Source organism: Staurois parvus, unplaced genomic scaffold (genome assembly GCF_062004578.1).
Source record: "Staurois parvus isolate SC_StPar_1 unplaced genomic scaffold, SC_StPar_1.0 ptg000715l, whole genome shotgun sequence".
NCBI lineage: Eukaryota > Metazoa > Chordata > Amphibia > Anura > Ranidae > Staurois > Staurois parvus.
In genome coordinates this window covers 377,227-396,737 of record NW_028318511.1, presented here as the reverse complement: position 1 = coordinate 396,737, position 19,511 = coordinate 377,227, and the positions used below count along the sequence as shown (strand labels likewise).

The following is a 19,511-nucleotide window of genomic DNA, read 5'->3' as shown; positions in this document are numbered from 1 at the left end:
TGTGGACAGATGAAACCAAGATTGAGTTGTTTGGGAAGAACACACAACACTATGTGTGGAGAAAAAAAGGCACAGCACACCAACATCAAAACCTCATCCCCACTGTAAAACATGGCGGAGGGAGCATCATGGTTTGGGGCTGCTTTGCTGCCTCAGGGCCTGGACGGATTGTTGTCATTGATGGGAAAATGAATTCCAGAGTTTATCAAGACATTTTGCAGGAAAACGTACGACCATCTGTCCGCCAACTGAAGCTCCGCAGAGGATGGGTGATGCAACAGGACAATGACCCAAAGCATACAAGTAATTCAACAAAACAATGGCTGCAACAACACAGAATACGCCTTCTGGAGTGGCCCAGTCAGAGTCCTGACCTCAACCCGATTGAAATGCTGTGGCATGACCTTAAGAGAGCGATTCACACCAGACATCCCAAGAATATTGCTACACTGAAACAGTTTTGTGAAGAGGAGTGGTCCAAAATGACTCCAGATCGTTGTGCAGGTCTGATCTGCAACTACAGGAAACGTTTGGTTGAGGTTATTGCTGCCAAAGGAGGGTCAACCAGTTATTAAGTCCAAAGGTTCACATACTTTTTCCTCCCTGCACTATGAATGTTTACATGTTATGTGCAATTACACCATGGCAACATCTAATGTTTGTGTAGTATTATGTTCAGCAGACTGTGTTCTTCTATTGTTGTGACTTAGATCATGTTCAGAGCACATTTTATGCCCAATTTATGCAAAACTCCACGTAATCCCAAGTGGTTCACATACTTTTTCTTGCAACTGTATATATATATACACACACACACACACACACACACACACACACACACACACACACACACACACACACACACACACCCCAAAAAAACAAAATCACACTTAAAAAAAAAAAGCTATGAATCTAGGCGGTCAGCATTACAACTAGGGGAATAGCATTTGCAGAATTAGAATATGCATTTATAAAAAGTGACAGGTAAATCATGTCATGTGAGCAAATACATAGACAAGACGTAATATACAGAAGCCAAAGAGATTAAGGAAAGATTAAAAGGAACTAAAAAGTGAATTTATGATAATAAAAATTGTATAATATTTTTTCTTAATCTGCTCAGCACTAAAATTAAATGTATGATTGTTTTATTTCTTATTTAGTAAATATGAAATTGTTCATATTAACTACCTGTAGCCAATTTGGCTTATTAGAACTGTATGTAGGGTCTATTCCCTGTAAAGTATCTGCTTTTCATGTACTTGCGGTGTTATAAATGGATCTTAATGAGTTGGAGGATAAACCCTTACTGCACTCCTCCTTTCTACAAGTAAAGACAACAATATAAAACTATAAACAGACCATAAATCATTATAGCTTCCCTATAATTCACAATCACCACTACATATATAAGCATAAAATGAAGAAAATCACAGCCCATATATTCCAGTTATGTAATAATTCTTTGCATATTCATCAAGCTCTGTAGTATAAAAAAAAAAAAAAAAAAAAAAAAAAGGTAAAAAAATTATCTTGCTTATAGTTCCATTTTCCATTCTACTTGGACATCTCATAAACTTTACAATAAAGAACAGTCGGAAAGTGATATATGAAGGATCAACAACCTGTGCAGTTTTTTTGTGTATGGACTTACACATTGGCTTATCTGGGGATGGGGGCAGGGGTTAGGGAGGATGAAGCCTATCTTGGGTACAACCAGCTCAAAGAGTTCATAACACAGACGATATATGAGGTCCTTGCAAAGCCAAGGGTTGTGCTGCCAATGGCTCTACAGATCACCTGTGTAAGAAGTTCTTCCAGCCACTATGCTTTCCCTGGAATTATTATATTACAAAAAAAACAAAAACACCACACACACACTTCACTGTTTCAGTGTCATTTCTAATTCGTAACAGAATGTAATTTTGTTATTATAGAAATAATTTTGCTGTATGGAAATGCTGGCGGTCAACACCAGTGCGTACCTGATTTGGCTGCTGCTGAAATGCATAAATCCATAAAAAAACACTGCCATTCCAACAAGAGCTGCAGGAAAAAGCATGAGGGTGTACCATCCAAGCCATGCAAAGTATAGAGCCACCTTCTCTCCAAAATATTCTCTGTAGGAAGAATAAAAATTAATTTAGCCAAAAGAGACAGAAGATATGGTCTGAACAATATGTTTAGAAGCGGAAAAAACAAGCAATTATGACATGCCCCCAAATCTATTCAAGTTATGCATTTAAAATATTTAAAAATAGTGCCCCATTCTGTCTAAATCAGTTATTCTCAACCAGGGTTCTGTGGGACCTCATGATCCTTCCAGAGGATGTTAAAAGGATAAATTCACCTTTTGCACAAGGTAAAAAAAACAAAAACAAAAAAACAACAAAAAGTGCGGGCGGCAGCTGCAGCATTGGGAACATGTTACATGTTCCACCCTAAAAATGGGTGGAACATGTAATATGTTCCCGAAACATGAACTTATCCTTTAAAAAGGTTCCTTGAGTGGTGGCTGACTGCAGCCCCCCTCCCCCATCTTTGATTGTTTCTGTAAAGTTCTCAAAGGCCGCTTAGCAGAGTCAGCTGCATGATACCAATGACCACTATAAAAGGGAAGCATTCTTCCTACTGGTTACCAATATAGAGGACATTTTTCCAATGAATTGGTTTTAGCAGGGGTTCCCCAAGACATGAAAATTTTATGGGTTTTCTAGGGTAAAAGGGTTGGGAAAGGCTCGGTTTTACAATAGTATCCTGTATTCACCTACACTGCAAAACTCAGGCTGAGAAATAGTAAGTATTGTAGATTTGACAGCACATGTTACAATCTGACTGTATATTATATGCATTACCCTGTTCAAATTCACAAGGAGCTACGTAGTGCAAGGGGGCAAAGGATCAACCTAAAAAAAATAAAAGATGATAAGAAAATTGTGTACGAGCGCACCTGTAGATGTCAAGTAGCAGCTGAACACCAGGTAACCATACACCCCAAAAACAATATAAATCATAAGGTGCAGCGCTACAGAAAAGGAATACTATGTAAAGGCAAATGTATAAACAAATAAATAAACAAATGAAACAGTTCATAGTATAAGGTGACTTCAAGTGCTCTCCTCTATTTCATATCCTCCTGATGTTCAGGCGCTGTGTGAAATAGTGCTGAAGAAATGCACACTCACCAGAACGCACAGTAAAATGAGCGTTTGTCAATATAAATTCCCCTTTGGGTCATCAGATGGTCAGGATAAGGTCTGCAGTATGATAGCCTCCCTCCAGTGCTCCTGGATGTTCCTGTATGATCCCTTAGTAGGTGGCCTATGGACTTCTCCTTACAGCTTACATACGCTCCTTGCCCAGCAGAGAGAAGAGTAGCTGCAAATTGATACTCCCCAAGGGAGTCAAGACAGAAACATATCCATAGTGTAGTAGGTAATTGAAAAGATTTATTAGCAACTCAAACTATCGGTGGTACACAGCAGTGTGTATAAGAGATGTGCGGACTGACCGTCCAATGTTAAAGATGTTAAAGATGGCCGCCGGAGCTCCACGATGCTCCGGCGGCGTGACGTCACGGCGTTCCTGGTAATCTTTTCAATTACCTACTACACTATGGATATGTTTCTGTCTTGACTCCCTTGGGGAGTATCAATTTGCAGCTACTCTTCTCTCTGCTGGGCAAGGATCGTATGTAAGCTGTAAGGAGAAGTCCATAGGCCACCTACTAAGGGATCATACAGGAACATCCAGGAGCTCTGGAGGGAGGCTATCATACTGCAGACCTTATCCTGACCATCTGATGACCCAAAGGGGAATTTATATTGACAAACGCTCATTTTACTGTGCGTTCTGGTGAGTGTGCATTTCTTCAGCACTATTTCACACAGCGCCTGAACATCAGGAGGATATGAAATAGAGGAGAGCACTTGAAGTCACCTTATACTATGAACTGTTTCATTTGTTTATTTATTTGTTTATACATTTGCCTTTACATAGTATTCCTTTTCTGTAGCGCTGCACCTTATGATTTATAAAAAAAATAAAAAATCAGATATATAGAATGTGAGCTTAGCTAACTGGCTATAAAACTGTTGGTAAGCTAAAGGATATTATCCAATAAGATTATATTCTGTCTGTGTATTGTGTAAATGAAGGCAGGCAGTACTTCAGTCTGTCCACACTAGCCTCCCATAATCCCCTGTGCATTCAGATTGGGAGAGAAAGCGGCAAGGGAGGTCAGCCAGGCTTTACAGCATTGTACTGTGCTGTTTATCAAACAAATTAAGCTTGCCGATTGGAGGCGACAACACAGATAACCTAAATGACAAGGGAGTTGATTTTCCTTCACTATCCAATCTTAGTCTTGATCAAGCTATATTGATTTGACTGTAGTGGATGCAAAATTGTAAGGGGCTGGTTATGCTGCCTAGCAATTTGTCTGGGTTCAAATTAACTGAAGTAGCAGAATTTAGAATTTTTTGGCGAGTAAGATAATTTCTGCATTGCACAGTGCTGTTGACCCAATACTGGGAACTTGCAAACAGGAAGAGTGAGACCAAAATAATTAAAATTACAGACCTGCTGCTCCTCCAGCTCAAGCAGTAGACTGGGAGCATTTGGTGATCCAGCTATATTGCATAATTTACCAGTGAAGAACAATGTGCTGTCTGACAGGGGTGCCCAGTGGTGGAGAATGAACATGAACTTTCTATTTCCTTTTATGATAAACAAGACAGTCCCAGTATACTAATCATGTCAGCAGCTCTATTCAGCAACATGAACTCTGCTAAGGAATCCATTTTAGTCTCAACTGTACAACAAGTCTCAGAATTTAGACCACTGCTTTTGATGATTGCATTTACCCAAAATCAATATTTTTTTAAATGAAATTGGCTGGCAATGGAGCTCAATACTCACGTAGTCACAAACCCCACCACCATTTTAATTACAGTAGAGAAAATATTTATTTAATCCCCTACATATTTTGCACGTTTCTCCACTTACAACGAAATTAAGAGTCTATATACCCATTTTTTATCATAGATTTATTTTAAATTATATAGACAGAATATCAACCAAAGAAAAAAAAAAAAAAAAAAACCTCACGATACAAAATGTTATAAATTTAGTTGCAGTTCAGCAACTAAAATAAATGTTTGTTTCCCTACCAACCAACAATTATTCTGGCTCCCACAGAGCTCATGTGGTACAGATTAATCCTGTCAATTTAAGAAGGTGCTCCTAACAAGAACACGTTATGTGTATAAAAAAACACCTGTCCACAGACTTTCTTCCATTCAAACCTCGCCATCATGGGCAAGACCAAAGAGCTATCAAAGGATGTAAGGGATAAGATTGAAGAACAGCACAAGGCTGGAATGGGCTACAAGACCATCAGCAAGAAGCTTGGTGAGAAGGAGACAACTTATTTGCAAATGCAAGAAATACACAATAACCAATCAAATCGCCCTTTGTCTGGAACTCCATGCAAGATTTAGCCTCAGGGTAAGTATGATGAGAAAAGTGAGGGATAAGCCAAGAATTATATGGGAAGAGCTTGTAAATGATCAAGGCAGTTGGGACCACAGTCACCAAACAATAATTAGTAACACAATACTCTGCCATGGATTGAAATCCTTCAGAGCCCGCAAGGTCCCCATCCTCAAGAAGGCACATGTACAGACCCGTCTGAAGTTTGCCATTGAACATCTAAATGATTCAGAGAAGGACAGAGAAAGTGCTGTGGTCAGACGAGACCAAAATTGAGCTCTTTGGCATTAAATTGCCATGTTTGGAAGAAGAAAAATGCTGATTAGGACCATAAAAACACCATTCCTACAGACAAGCACAGAGGTGAAAACATTATGCTTTGGGGCAATTTCTCTGCTAAAGGTATAGGCCAGTTTTGCTGCATTGGGGGACCAATGGGAGGGGGCCATGTATTGTAAAATCTTGGATGGGAACCTTCTTCCCTCAGCCAGAACACTGAAGATGAGTTGTGGATGGGTCTTCCAGCATGACAATGACCCAAAACATACCAACAAGGCACCAAAAGGAGTGGCTCAGGAAGCACATTAAGGTCATGGAGTGGCCTAGCCAGTCTCCAGACCTTAATTCTATAGAAAATGTATGGAGGGAGCTGAAACTTCGAGTTGCCAAGTGACAGCCAAGAAACCTTAAGGATTTAGAGAAGATCTGTAAAGAATAGTGGACCAAAATCCCTCCTGAGATGTGTGAAAACCTGGTAACCAATCAAGGAATTATTTTCCCCACCGTATATGTGTATTCCCCCACTACCACAGAGTCCGACAATAGCTATTTTACAAAGGTGCAGAAGAAACTCCAACCCAAAATGTTCACATATGATCCCTTTATCACCTGATCTCTTTCACAGGCTGTGTGTAGATGACATCCCGCCATCTTGCCCACTTTTGCTTCAACTGCTTGCCAAGAGTCTCCTCCAGCTAAAAAGGAGCAAAGAACAAAAAGGGTGGTCCAAGCCATCAATGCACAACCACATATGAGAAGACACGTATATACAAATTACTGAATGTGTGATTACCACACTAATACAATGTTACACTCACAGAGTGCAGCGGGAAAGCAGACTCAAAAACACCACTCTTTATCAAGTCATCCAGAGTTTCTGAAAGAAGAAACGCAGGTCATGATTAGATGCCAAGTGTAGTAGGAAATTACAATTTTTTTTTTGTGTGATTAGAAAGATTATCAGTGACATATTTTGTTCATTAGCGGACAGGACTACTCTGATGACCAATATAGCCTTGTGTTTCCATAATCTACTTTTTGGGGGATGCGAAAGCTGCCTCTGTAATGTACCCAGACACCAGCACTGCGAACTGTGGTTGACAAGCACAGCCAAACCCATGTGCTAAATTAAACTATACAGATTTACTTGAGAAAATAGGTCGTCTTTCTGCATCCATCTTCCAGCAGTCTACAAAGTTACTTGACAGCAGTTATACACAAGAAAGAACAGTTGTCTGATCAAGCAGTTTTTGGTTGCATTAGGTGGCAATCTCAGGTCTATGGGTCTATTTGCTGCCATCAGAGAGAACAACCGATTGTGCCTTATAACAGGTTGATCTTCCTCTACTATGTCTACATGCGACATACTATGTAAACATTAGTTCATTTGTTATTTTGTGCCTTCTTCTGACCTCTGAGATGAATGAATGTGTGAAAATTCTTTATTTTAATATAGGGCAACATAGAGAACAGTTCATTGGGCAGTATCTCCTAGGGTAGGAGTCTTCAAACTTTTCAGCATGAAGGTCACATTGTACGTTTTACAAATATTTGTGGCCTGGGAAAAAATAATTTTATAAAAAGGAATGAATAAGTCTCCCCTTACATCCAAGAGTACCCAGCAGAGTTCCCCCTTACATCCAGGAGCTCCCAGAAAATCCCCCTCTTGCCTTTCAAGCAGCAGCGCAGCATGGTGGAAGCTGGAGCAGGTCTGGATGGGGGAAGTAAGCGCCTCCTGTAAATGCTGGGGTTGGGGCACATGTCAGTTTTGAGACCTGTGTCCTGGGGCATATTTGTTAAAAGCAGCTGAAAATAATCTCTCTTCAGGATTACCACTATAACATGCTTAGAGGAGATTACAAAAACCTTAGCAGTTTTTCTGTTGCTTGTTCATTGCCTGATCATAGGCTGGGATAGGTCCTAGACTGGGCTGTGTTGTTTAGCTGAAGCACTGTCTGCGAGATCGGAACCTGGTTGTGCCGTCTGGCTGGGGAGCCTACCGCACAAGACTGTCTGAACAAATTTAGAAAAGCTTTTGCAGGTTCACTCTGCTTGGCAACATTTCAAATGTAACATATCAGGGTCAGTGGTTATCTATGGTCAGACTCTTGAGCATAGTGTAGAAATCCAAGAGTATACACTGTACAGATGACCTATGTTTCATGCCCAGCAGCTGCACAATCAGTCCAGTTTCTAGATTAGCAATCTAATACTGTATGTTCTTAATTAGGTATGATCAGTACCAGCCCCAAGTGCTGCACCAGCAGTCAACTTTCTAGATTAGCATTCTACATTTGGGTATAATCAGTGCCATTTCAAAGTACTACCTTTGAAGTCAACTGAATTATCTTTAGTAAAAAGCTTCAGATAGAATCTTCACAAGAAATGTATAGTGTGCAATTTTCCTTACCGCTTTTGCCTCTGGTTTCAATGCTGGTTTTGTGCAGTATAAAATAAACAATGCGAATTCTATAAAAAGAAAAAAAAAAAAAAAAAAAGTAAAAAAACCAGAAACACATTTTATATGTGCACTACATAACTGAATATAAAAAAAGGAGTCCCCATTCCACATATTTATTTCCAATGGCATCAGTTACAAAGAACAAAAATATATATTCTAGAGGTATTTAAGAAATAGTCCAAATTAAACTCCCATTATGTTTCTGGGCAATGGTAGTGAATTAGAGAGTCCCAAAAACACCTACACAGTGTTATGACCAGAGCTGTGCCACATAATCATGAAGCCACCATTTATTCAATCTCACCAACATAATATTCAAGCATCATTAAAGTATACATCTAAGCAAAACTGTTTTCAGTTTTGGATAAAGACAAGGATAAACCAGCCTTATAATTGGTCTCCTATTAATAGCATTGGCAACTTGGCCCATTTTTACCCACGTGGCCAGGTAAAATATCTAGGGTTCCCATTCGGCTGACCATACACTATCCCAGCCTCTCAACATTTTCAACACAGAGGAACCCTTGAAATAACTTTCCATTCTCTGGGAACCTCTGCTAAAAATATTGAGAACGCCCTGTGGGTGGGGTGAAACGCGTTGTCGTACTTCCGGCTGGCCGCCCCGGCGTCTGACGTCATTTCCGGTGAGTGGAAAGCACACCGAGCGGTGCGTTCTAAGGGGCCATTTTTGCCTAGTGAATGAGGCTGTATCTGAGGTCTTATCCTGCTGTATACCTGGCTCTGGGGTCTCTATACAGAAATTGTAAAATCGTTTTTATATGAAAGAAAGATCGGTTTGCTTCAATAAAATGCTGGTTAATATCTACTAAAATGTGAGTGGTCTGGTTAAAATTCTTTTGAGATTGGAATTTATAACGGTATCACGCTATGGTTTTTCTTCTTCTTCCGGATTTTTGGTGGATTCGGTGAGAGGAATAACCAGAGGAGGTTTCTATGTCTTAGAGGAGGCAATATTTGGAGTACATTAAAAAAAAAAAAAGAAGAAGGGGGGTCCAGGAGCCCTGAATATCCCTGAAAGGCGCTTTACTCACCAAATATCTGGTGAGTGCGGTTCATGTTGGTTTTGCACTGGTGGAGGTATTATTGGCACAGAAGAATCCAATGAAAATACAGTTTTTTCACGGGACTGTTTTTTGAATTTGTCACTGGATTTTTTAGATTTTATTTAAATCACTTTCATAATTATTTTTTATGTGTCACAATGTATTTGATTTCTGACATTTATTAATGGTTTATTAATGGGTTGGGTTATTTATTTATACTGCTTTGTGGGTTTTGCGCTGGTTTAAGTTGAAATAAACAGGTATTCTAGCCTATTTTTATAGAATAGGAATTTTATTTCCCTTTGTTGCCATTATATATTTTTCCCAACTTCTTGCTTGGAGTGAGCCCCAGTATAAACATACCACAGGTTCTAATCCTTCCAGATTATAATAAAAGGGTTTAGGCCTAGATATACACTTTAAAGGGGTCTAATTGTAAAACAGTCAAAGAACAAAACGTCTCCCACATTTGTGCAGGCTGGATGAAGGCATCTCTCATTCAGGTATTAAGAAAATACTACATTTTGACCACTAAATAGGAGATCAGCGCATGTTATTGCACAACAAGTCATTGCAGTGGTGCATGTGCCATATGTGATTTGGGGCTGCTTAATATTGAACGCTGCACTGCCCCCAGATCACATATGGGGCATGGACCAGATCTTGTACATGATCTAGAACATCTTGTTACTGTTCAATAACAAGCCAATCTCTTATGGTACATGCATAAGGACAGAAACTGGTTGACTGGCAAAGCACAACGAAAAAGAATTTGGCCACAGAGGAGGTCATCTTTTAAGAAAAATACGTGGGATAAGTGGAAGGGGAAGAGAAGGGCATTAGCTTGTGAAATCAAGATTTGAGTTTTAAGTGTTTGCTACATGTATGCATAAAATACAGTACTGGGGGTATTATCAAATGAGGGAATGAGACAACATGAGAAGGATGTAGGATAATGAAAGTGCACATGCGCTTTCCCCTAGACAGGGAAGAAGGATGAAATTACGGCAGAATATGTTCATGTCAGTTTTGTGAGTAATGCAGCACTCCCTGTAACACCCTACAATTGGACAAGCTGTGTGCTCCTTCTAATGTACATTTTAACACATTATGGTATTTTTGGAAAAAGACTATAGATAAAATTTTGTGCTGGGACTTCGAATTGCCAGCTCCAGGGTTCGTCCAAGTGCCCTGGAAGCCACTAGTTTAATGACGGCCTGGGTGCATTTTTTAATTCAGGCCACATAGAGTTCTTAGATAGATGTCCATAGCTGCCACACCGCCAGCAAACCAGGTCCTCTTAAGGGTCCCTTTGTAACGGATTCTCATCCCTATGGAATTGAGGAGTCCTGTTTAAGCGAGGGCATCTCTTGCTTCAAAGAGGCCACATCTTGAGCCAGCTTTCTCAGTGCGGTCTGTAGAGTGGACAGGGCTGAAGGTGCCAAGACCTCCTCCTTCAAATACACAGGTCCATACCTTTTGGTAAAGACCACCATTGCTTCTGCATCTTGTTCTCACGAAACCACGTCCACCACAATCTCATGCAAGGAAATGGCTGGATGCGTCCCAATTTTCTCAGCAGCTTTCATGCCCATTATGTACTGGTACCTCAGCATGTCATCTGATGTAGTAATGTCAGCACAGCTGCACACATCCCTCTTTTCCAGGTGCAACCAGAGGTTCTGGATTGCTACAGCATAACAAGTGAGACTCATCCTCCTGTTGCTTCTGGACAAAATCTCCACCTCAGCTACGGGACCAGTACTTTTTCTCCAAAACAGGCCCTCCAGATGCTCAACATTTTTTTCTAATATAGCTCCCTCCTGCTCTGGTAGCACCATCACCACTTGGCAGGCGTCATCCTCTATGGTGTTATTATATCCACGATCAGCTGGGCCAGGACCCAATACAGGCACGTTGCACTCTCCAGTCTTCTACTCAACCAGGGGGATGTTTGAGCCAATAAAAAGTTATGTACCAGTGCTAAGGCAGATCCATGATTGGGCCTATTCCTCCTTCCACACCCACTGCAAGGGACATAGCCTACCAATTGCTGTCAAGAGTGAGTAGGTGCAGCGTGGTGTGGAGGCAGTAATATCTTAATCCGCTTGTAGATAAAAACTTTTTAAATGATTAAAAGGAAAGGCCCAACTTTACAGACAGCCCAGGGGAGAGCGCTACACCAAGAAACACTCAGTTCTGTGCAACTTTAGAATCCAGCAGGCTCTGATGCAGCAACAGCATCTGTCTCAGAGGGCAGAATGCAGCCTGAATGGTGTAGTCCCAATGGTGTCCCTCCTCTGCCGGAACCTCTCCCTGCCGCTAATCACTTTCCCTGACAGACAGGTGCTCTTTCCCTTCACTTCCACTCTGAAAATGCATGCCAAAACAAGGGGGCAGGGACCTAGAAAGGCTCTGCTGACCCAAGATGGCTACCAAGGATCACCTGGATGCAGTGTAGCCAATGGGAATGCTGCCCCAGAGGCCCATTAAACCATAGAGAATCTAGGTTTCTGCCGACTTCCCCTCCAGCTGCAGTACTGTGCCAGACAAGTGCCACCTACAGTGGAGAAAGCAGACTGCACCTGCCCAAAAAGGAGGGGATAGTCAAAATTCACCAGGGTGCATGTGCACAGCAGCCTGGGTCCCCATTTCCCCATGTTGGATGTTCAATGGAACCACTGAACTAGGCCTGAAACCACTGGAAATAGAGAGGCATTTCGTAGGAGTCTAAATGGATAAATCCTGGCATGGCCAGAGGGCTAAACTGAATGAGGAACCTGAAGAAGTAATGAACCAGAGGGATGGTCATTGGGGTCTTGGGCTCACCACCACTGAAAATGTAACTGCCTCGGTTCAGAAACTGGCTTAAAAAGCTGTTGCTAGCGGGTTCCACATGCTGCATTTATAGTACTTTTTATTATATGAACACAGAAAATGCTGGGCAGATAATAAAAGTTGTCATTCAATTAACTGTGCAAACAAACAGATTTCAAGTTATTAACTGGATTTGACATCAGTAAAGTGAAATCTGAAAAAACGGAAAAGGACTGGTTTTACAGTAGAACACATTCTGCTTACCTGCTTGTTTCAGAGACATGTTCATTATTCAAATTCTGGGTGCCTTGATCTGGGTTCTTCAGTAAGCGGACGTATTTCCTAAAGATGTCTGGAGGTGCCCTGATACCATAAAAAACCTTATTTCCATCTCTAGATTTCTGAAAAGACAAAACATTTTTCATAAAACTAAACCTTTGAGAAAATACAAAGCTATAATATCCTTCAGAAAATGCAAATTGCCTGGTCGTTGTGCTCTCTGGCTTCAGTGCTTTGAGTTGAGGACCAAAAACAAAAGACATTAGGAAAGTATGCCAAACGTCAGATGTTCTTAAGAGTTATGGGCCAGCAGTCCACAGCAGGGTGTAATAAGGAGGTCTGCTACACTGCTTCTTTTTACTGCACATTGCATGCTTAGGTTGAGTTCCCCTTTAAAGCTGAACTCCGGGACTTAGACAAAATGTATCATTGCAAGCATGCTTGTTTAGCCTAGGGGCGCAGAAATGAGGGGTAGTACTTGCGTTATTTCCAGCTTCAGCAAGGTTCCTCCACTTGTGTGACCAGTCCATTGCAGCATCCTCACTAAGGGGCATTGTGTCGTCCTCGTACTCTCACCTCCCCATATACAATACAGAGTTAAAGTGGTTGTAAAGGCTGAAAGTTTTTTCCCTTCATGCATAGTGCTGATTCCCCCCCCCCCCCCCCCATAGTCACCTGAGCCCCCTCTTGATCCAGCTATGTACATGAGAGCTCCGACTGTCCCGGGTCTCTCTCCCTCTCTCTGCTCAGTGGCTGAGACACAGCAGCAGAACCTGTTGGCTCCCACTGCTGTCAATCACAGTCAGTGAGCCAATAAGGGGGGGAGCAGCAAGCCATAGCTCTACACACCAGTGCCCCCATTGCAAGCAGCTTGCTATTGGAGACACTGGTAAAGGGGGTGGAGCCAGGAGTGTCGGCATGGGATCCGAGAAGATTGTGGCTGCTCTGTGCAAAATCATTGCACAGAGCAGGAAAGTATGACAGGTTAACCCTTGCAGTGGGGTGGGACAGCTCTGCTAGAGTACATTTTGTCCAGTTCCTAGAGTTTAGCTTTAAGCAAACCAAGAGTTTAAACAAATCAATGGTTCTCTTTCCTATGCTGTGTTTAAAAAAAAAAAAATTAAATTCTAACCTTTATCTTAAAGCGCCTCAGTTCCAGTTTGGACATGTACTTTCGCCTCTTCTCCTCCTCCTCACTATCAATAGACTTCTGATCACATACCAGTACAAAGTCCCATTTCAGTTCCTGGGGAGATATGCAAACATGCAGCTATTATGATAGTTACGAAATATATGCTCTATTAAGACCTATAGGAAGTGTATATTATATATACACACAGACATTTATTATGAAAACAACAAAAGCACACACACACACAAAAAAAGGGGCATAACCCACCCAACTGAATCTGGCTGCCGAAATAGGGGGTACATGGACACTGATGTTCTACAAGTAGATACCAATTTTAAAAAGGAATTCTCCCAAAATATGTAGGTTAACGTTAGAGTTGCAAGAAATAATAATCCTCTTGTACATAAATCAAAAGATGACATTTATCTTTAACTAGGAACCTTAAGCAGGATTGTTCCTATTCTAAATTACACACTGCTGGGCTGTAGTCAGCCTAGGTCTGAAATGCTACTTCTGCTTTCTATAGACTTTCTTCTGGGTTTAGGCTATGGTTTAATTCTGCTTACTGTTGGGGAGTGTCTCTGGCAATACTGAAAGAAGATCCAAAAGCTTGAGTTTTGAATATATACGTCTCCCTGGCCAAGCACTGGGAACTTTATTGCTATTAGCAAATGTTAGCATGTGCCAGAGATTTCTGTAGGTCTTTAGCTGACACTCTGGGATTCTTCTTTACCTCATGCAGCATTCTGCGCTGTGCTCTTGCAGTCATTTTTACAGGACGACCAAGCCTAGGGAGAGTAGCAACAGTGCTAAACTTTCTCCATTTCTAGACAGTCTGTCTTACCGTGGACACATGAACATCAAGGTTTTTGGAGATACTTTTGTAACCCTTTCCAGCTTCATGCAAGTCAACAATTCTTGATCGTAGATCTTCTGAGAGCTCTTTTCTGCAAGGCATGGTTCACATCAGACAGTGCTTCTTGAAACCAGTAAACCCAAAACAGGTGTGTGTTTTTTAAGGGCAGGACAGCTGTCAGCAACACATCCAATATCATCACACTGATTGGAGTCAAGGTTGGCTCACTCCTGGCTCCAATTAGCTCTGGGAGAAGTCATTAAGCTAGGGCCTCACATACTTTTTCCTCCCTGTACTGTGAATGTTTACATGTTATGTGCAATTAAACCATGGCAACGTCTAATGTTTGTGTAGTATTATGTTCAGCAGACTGTGTTCTTCTATTGTTGTGACTTAGATGACATTCAGAGCACATTTTATGCCCAATTCATGCAAAACTCCACGTAATCCCAAGGGGTTCACATACTTTTTCTTGCAACTGTAGGTGCAGTTCCGATGTGGTCAAATCCACACCGATTTCTAAAAGTAGTGCATGCACTACTTTTGGTGCAATTTGCATAGACAGATGTGTCGCTGTAAGTCGCACGATTTCAAAATCGGCTTTGATGTGACCAGCGTAGGTGGTCCAAGGATTTCATTGCGATACCTAATGGCAGTCAGGGTGCCATTGTCTAGCCTGTAGAGGTCTGTGCTTCCTTCCATGGATATGCCTCCCCAGACCATCACTGACCCACCACCAAAAACAGTCATGCTAAACGATGTTACAAGCAGCATAACATTCTCCATGGCTTCTCCAGACCCTTTCACATCTGTCACATGTGCTCAGGGTGAACCTGCTCTCATCTGTGAAAAGCACAGGGCACCAGTGGCTGACCTGCCAATTCTGGTGTTCAATGGCAAAGGTCAATCGAGCTCTGTGGTGCCGGACAGTGGGCACAGGGCCCACTAGAGGACATCGGGCCCTCAGGCCGCCCTCAGGAAGTCAGTTTCTGATTGTTTGGTCAGACATTCAAACCAGTGGCCTGCTGGAGATAAGTTTGTAGGGCAGTGCTCATCCTGTTCCTCCTTGCACAAAAGAGCAGATACCAATACTGCTGATGGGTTAAGGACCATCAACGGCCCTGTCCAGCTGTCCTATAGTAACTGCCTGTCTCCTGGAATCTCCTCCATGTTCTTGAGATACTGGGAGACACAGCAAACCTTCTGACAATGGCACACATTGATGTGCCATCCTGGAGGAGTTGGACTGCCTGTGCAACCTCTGTAGGGTCCAGGTATCACCTCACCAGTAGTGACACTGACCCTAGCCAAATGCAAAACTAGTGAAAAACAGTCAGATAAGATGAGTAGGGAAAAAAAGGTCAGTGGCCTCCACCTGTAAAACCATTCCTGTTTTGGGGGGGGGGGGGGGGGGGAGTTGTCTTATTGTTGTCCATCTACAAGTGAAACTCGAAAAATTAGAATATCATGCAAAAGTTCATTTATTTCAGTAATGCAACTTAAAAAGGTGAAAATATATGAGATAGACTCATTACATGCAAAGCAAGATAGTTCAAGCCGTGATTTGTCACAATTGTGATGATTATGGCTTACAGCTCATGAAAACCCCAAATCCACAATCTCAGAAAATTTGAATATTGTGAAAAGGTGCAATATTCTTGGCTCAGAGTGTTGCACTCTAATCAGCTAATTAAGCCATAACACCTGCAAAGGGTTCCTGAGCCTTTAAATGGTCTCTCAGTCTGGTTCAGTAGGAATCACAATCATGGGAAAGACTGCTGACCTGACAGCTGTGCAGAAAACCATCATTGACACCCTCCATAAGGAGGGAAAGCCTCAAAAGGTAATTGCAAAAGAAGTTGTATGTTCCCAAAGTGCTGTATCAACGCACATTAATAGAAAGTTATGTGGAAGGGAAAAGTGTGGAAGAAAAAGGTGCATAAGCAGCAGGAATGACCGCAGCCTGGAGAGGATTGTCAGGAAAAAGGCCATTCAAAAGTGTTGGGGACTTTCACATGGACTGATGCTGGAGTCAGTGCATGAAGAGTCACCACACACAGACGGATCCTGGACATGGGCTTCAAATGTTGTATTCCTCTTGTCAAGCTGCTCCTGAATAACAAACAACGTCAGAAGCGTCTTACCTGGGCTAAAGAAAAACAGACTTGGTCTGTTGCTCAGTGGTCCAAAGCACTCTTTTCTGATGAGAGCAACTTTTGCATTTCATTTAGAAACCAAGGACCCAGAGTATGGAGGAAGAATGGAGAGGCACACACTGCAAGATGCTTGAAGTCCAGTGTGAAGTTTCCACAGTCTGTGTTGATTTAGGGAGCCATGTGATCTGCTGGTGTTGGTCCACTGTGCTTCATTAAGTCCAGGGTCAACGCAGCCGTCTACCAGGAGATTTTGGAGCACTTCATGCTTTATGGGGATGCTGACTTCATTTTCCAGCAGGACTTGGCACCTGCCACACTGCCAAAAGCACCAAAACCTGGTTCAATGACCATGGGATTACTGTGCTTGATTGGCCAGCAAACTCGCCTGACCTGAACCCCATAGAGAATCTATGGGGCATTGCCAAGAGAAAGATGAGAGACATGAGACCGAACAATGCAAAAGAGCTGAAGGCCGCTATTGAAGCATCCTAGTCTTCCATAACACCTCAGCAGTGCCACAGGCTGATAGCGTCCATGCCACGCCGCATTGAGGCAGTAATTGCTGCAAAAGGGGCCCAAACCAAGTACTGAGTACATATGCATGCTTATACTTTTTAGAGGTCCGATATTGTTCTATGTACAATCCTTGTTTTATTGATTGCATGTAATATTCTAATTTTCTGAGATTGTGGATTTGGGGTTTTCATGAGCTGTAAGCCATAATCACCACAATTATGACAAATCACAGCTTGAACTATCTTGCTTTGCATGTAATGAGTCTCATATTAGTTTCGCCTTTTAAGTTGCGTTACGGAAATAAATGAACTTTTGCACGATATTCTACGTTTTCGAGTTTCATCTGTAGTGCACCTGTTAATTTCATTAACACCAAAGCAGCTGAAACTGATTAACAACCCCCTCTGCTACTTAACTGATCAGATCAATATCCCAGGACTTATCCCAGGATAACTGACTTGATGCTATACTCTAATTAAAAAGTGTTCCTTTAATTTGTTTTTTGTTTTTTTTAGCAGTGTACATGGCCACCATGATCCAAGTCTACATCCTTAACCATAGGCTGCACTTACAGCACTACTCTCCTCAATGACTGGATTAGTCTCAGATCTGGGGCCCTCTTCAGGAAGACACGAGTAGCTTACCACCACCTGTTGGAGCTCTCCATAGTTCTGCTATTCTCATACACCGCCAGGCTAACAGCCCCACCCTCAGTATTTAAACCCAACAAGGGGAAAAAGAAAAGCCAAACTGCATTGGCTGGAGACAGAACAGAACCCCACCATTAAAAAGGCAAACTAACTATCCTTACAAACAGGTGTGAACTTTGACTTCAGGAAGAGTGTCAGAAAGAGCTAGGTGCATGATTGGACATCACAGCACATTTGGTGGTTCATCCTAAAGCAATTGTGCACTTCCGCTGCTATACTGTCTGAAAGTTGCAGGGTGCCAGTCTGGCTTAAAAAGGTCCTTTTCTGTATGACCAAAGTAGGATTCAGAGCCTGCATGTAGTTTGTTTTTAGGCTATCCTGTACCATAATCCCTCTATCCATGGGTTTAAATCAGCCTTTCTAAATCTTTTCAAACAGAGAAGAATCCTCTTTCCAGGAATCAGGGAACCCCTGCTAAAAAGGACTGTATCTACAATTCATGATACATTAGTGTGATGGTCAGTGGAAAGAATGCTCCTTACACTTGTGGTCATTGGGAAGAATTACCCCCTTAATGATAGTTAAAAAGATCAGTGGTGTCAGTGGGAACTTATCTGAGAAGTAGAGATTGCGCCTTGCTCAAGGAACCCCTAGCAACATCTGGGAGGACCCCTAAAGATTCCATGGAACGCCGATTGTGAAAACCTATGTTAAATAAATGCTCTCAACCTTTCAAAATTGACTGGTCCAAAACTTTTCATGCCACAAAAAAAAAAAAATATTACAAAATTTCAGAGATTCAGCTCTGAGGTGGATGAGATGAGGAGATATCAGTCCACCAAGCCACTTTGGGATCCCTAGCTACCTTTAAGGGGTGTCATTTCCAAAAGAAAGAATAATGTATGGCTGCACCTTGTAAAGCAAAAGGCATTGCCCTGCCAAAACTGATTATTTTTAGCAAATATTGGTGACTCCGAGCCCCATCATCAGCTGTACAGGCTTCCCTCCTGTACTATAAAAAACAAAAAAAAACACAAAAGAGCTTATATGGATTTCACTGCACACAGAGCATTTTGCAATGTGCAAGGCCTCCAAGAGCCAGACCACAGCTTGCATCAGAGCGGAGGACTCCTGAAAGCTTGTCAGCGGAGGACTCCAGCACCTTGTCAGCCCTTCCCACCAACATGATCTGTCTGCATTGCATAGAGAAGTACAGAGACCCAGCGATAACATCACTGGGTCCAAAATAAGGAATGGCTGGGCATGTGATCTGCAGTCAGGTGCATGGTCCTTCATTGTAGGCTCCAGCATGTAGACAATTGAGCTAGAGCCAAAAAACATGCAGTTTATACTGCAGAAGCTGTAGCCACTGTAGAGAGCACTGCTCCAACTGCTACCAGAGCTTGCTTGTGGTTGCAACCCTGAGACTTCTCCCGCCGCTCAAATGTGGTGCCAGAGATACCTCCAGCTGTTCTCCTGTGTATCCAGACCAGACCTACCCAGGACTGTGAAAGAAGCTTGTGGCAGAGGCTAAGTGCAAATAGTGGTTGGATGTACTCAGTGGCTGTTCTCTAGTATCTGTGGCTAAACAGCCTTATATAGAGTGTGTGCTTTTCTTCTACCTTGTATTTTTGTGGAGAACTTTGCCCTTAAATAGGATAAGTTTACCTTTGTAAAAAAATAAATGCACTTTTTGCAGGGAAAAAAAGTGCAGGCTTTTAAAAAAAATAAATAAATGCAAAGCATTGGGCCTGCAATCAACAGAATACACACACAAAATATGGGTGTAATATGTTACAAAAGGTGAA

General features: G+C 41.9%; 1 protein-coding gene across 2 annotated transcripts in view; it reads right to left on the bottom strand.

Annotated features, from left to right (window-relative positions):
- Positions 1-19,511, bottom strand: part of ANO9 (anoctamin 9) — a 93,325-nt gene that overhangs the window by 44,602 nt on the left and 29,212 nt on the right. For both annotated transcript variants that reach the window (XM_089653516.1, XM_089653515.1), the window contains exons 3-8: positions 13,526-13,639; positions 12,379-12,515; positions 8,183-8,241; positions 6,591-6,649; positions 6,382-6,467; positions 1,986-2,120 (exon numbers count right to left, since the gene is read on the bottom strand). In XM_089653516.1, coding sequence (XP_089509642.1) covers positions 1,986-2,120; positions 6,382-6,467; positions 6,591-6,649; positions 8,183-8,241; positions 12,379-12,515; positions 13,526-13,639 — 590 coding nt within the window. The remainder of the gene's footprint in view (positions 1-1,985; positions 2,121-6,381; positions 6,468-6,590; positions 6,650-8,182; positions 8,242-12,378; positions 12,516-13,525; positions 13,640-19,511) is intronic.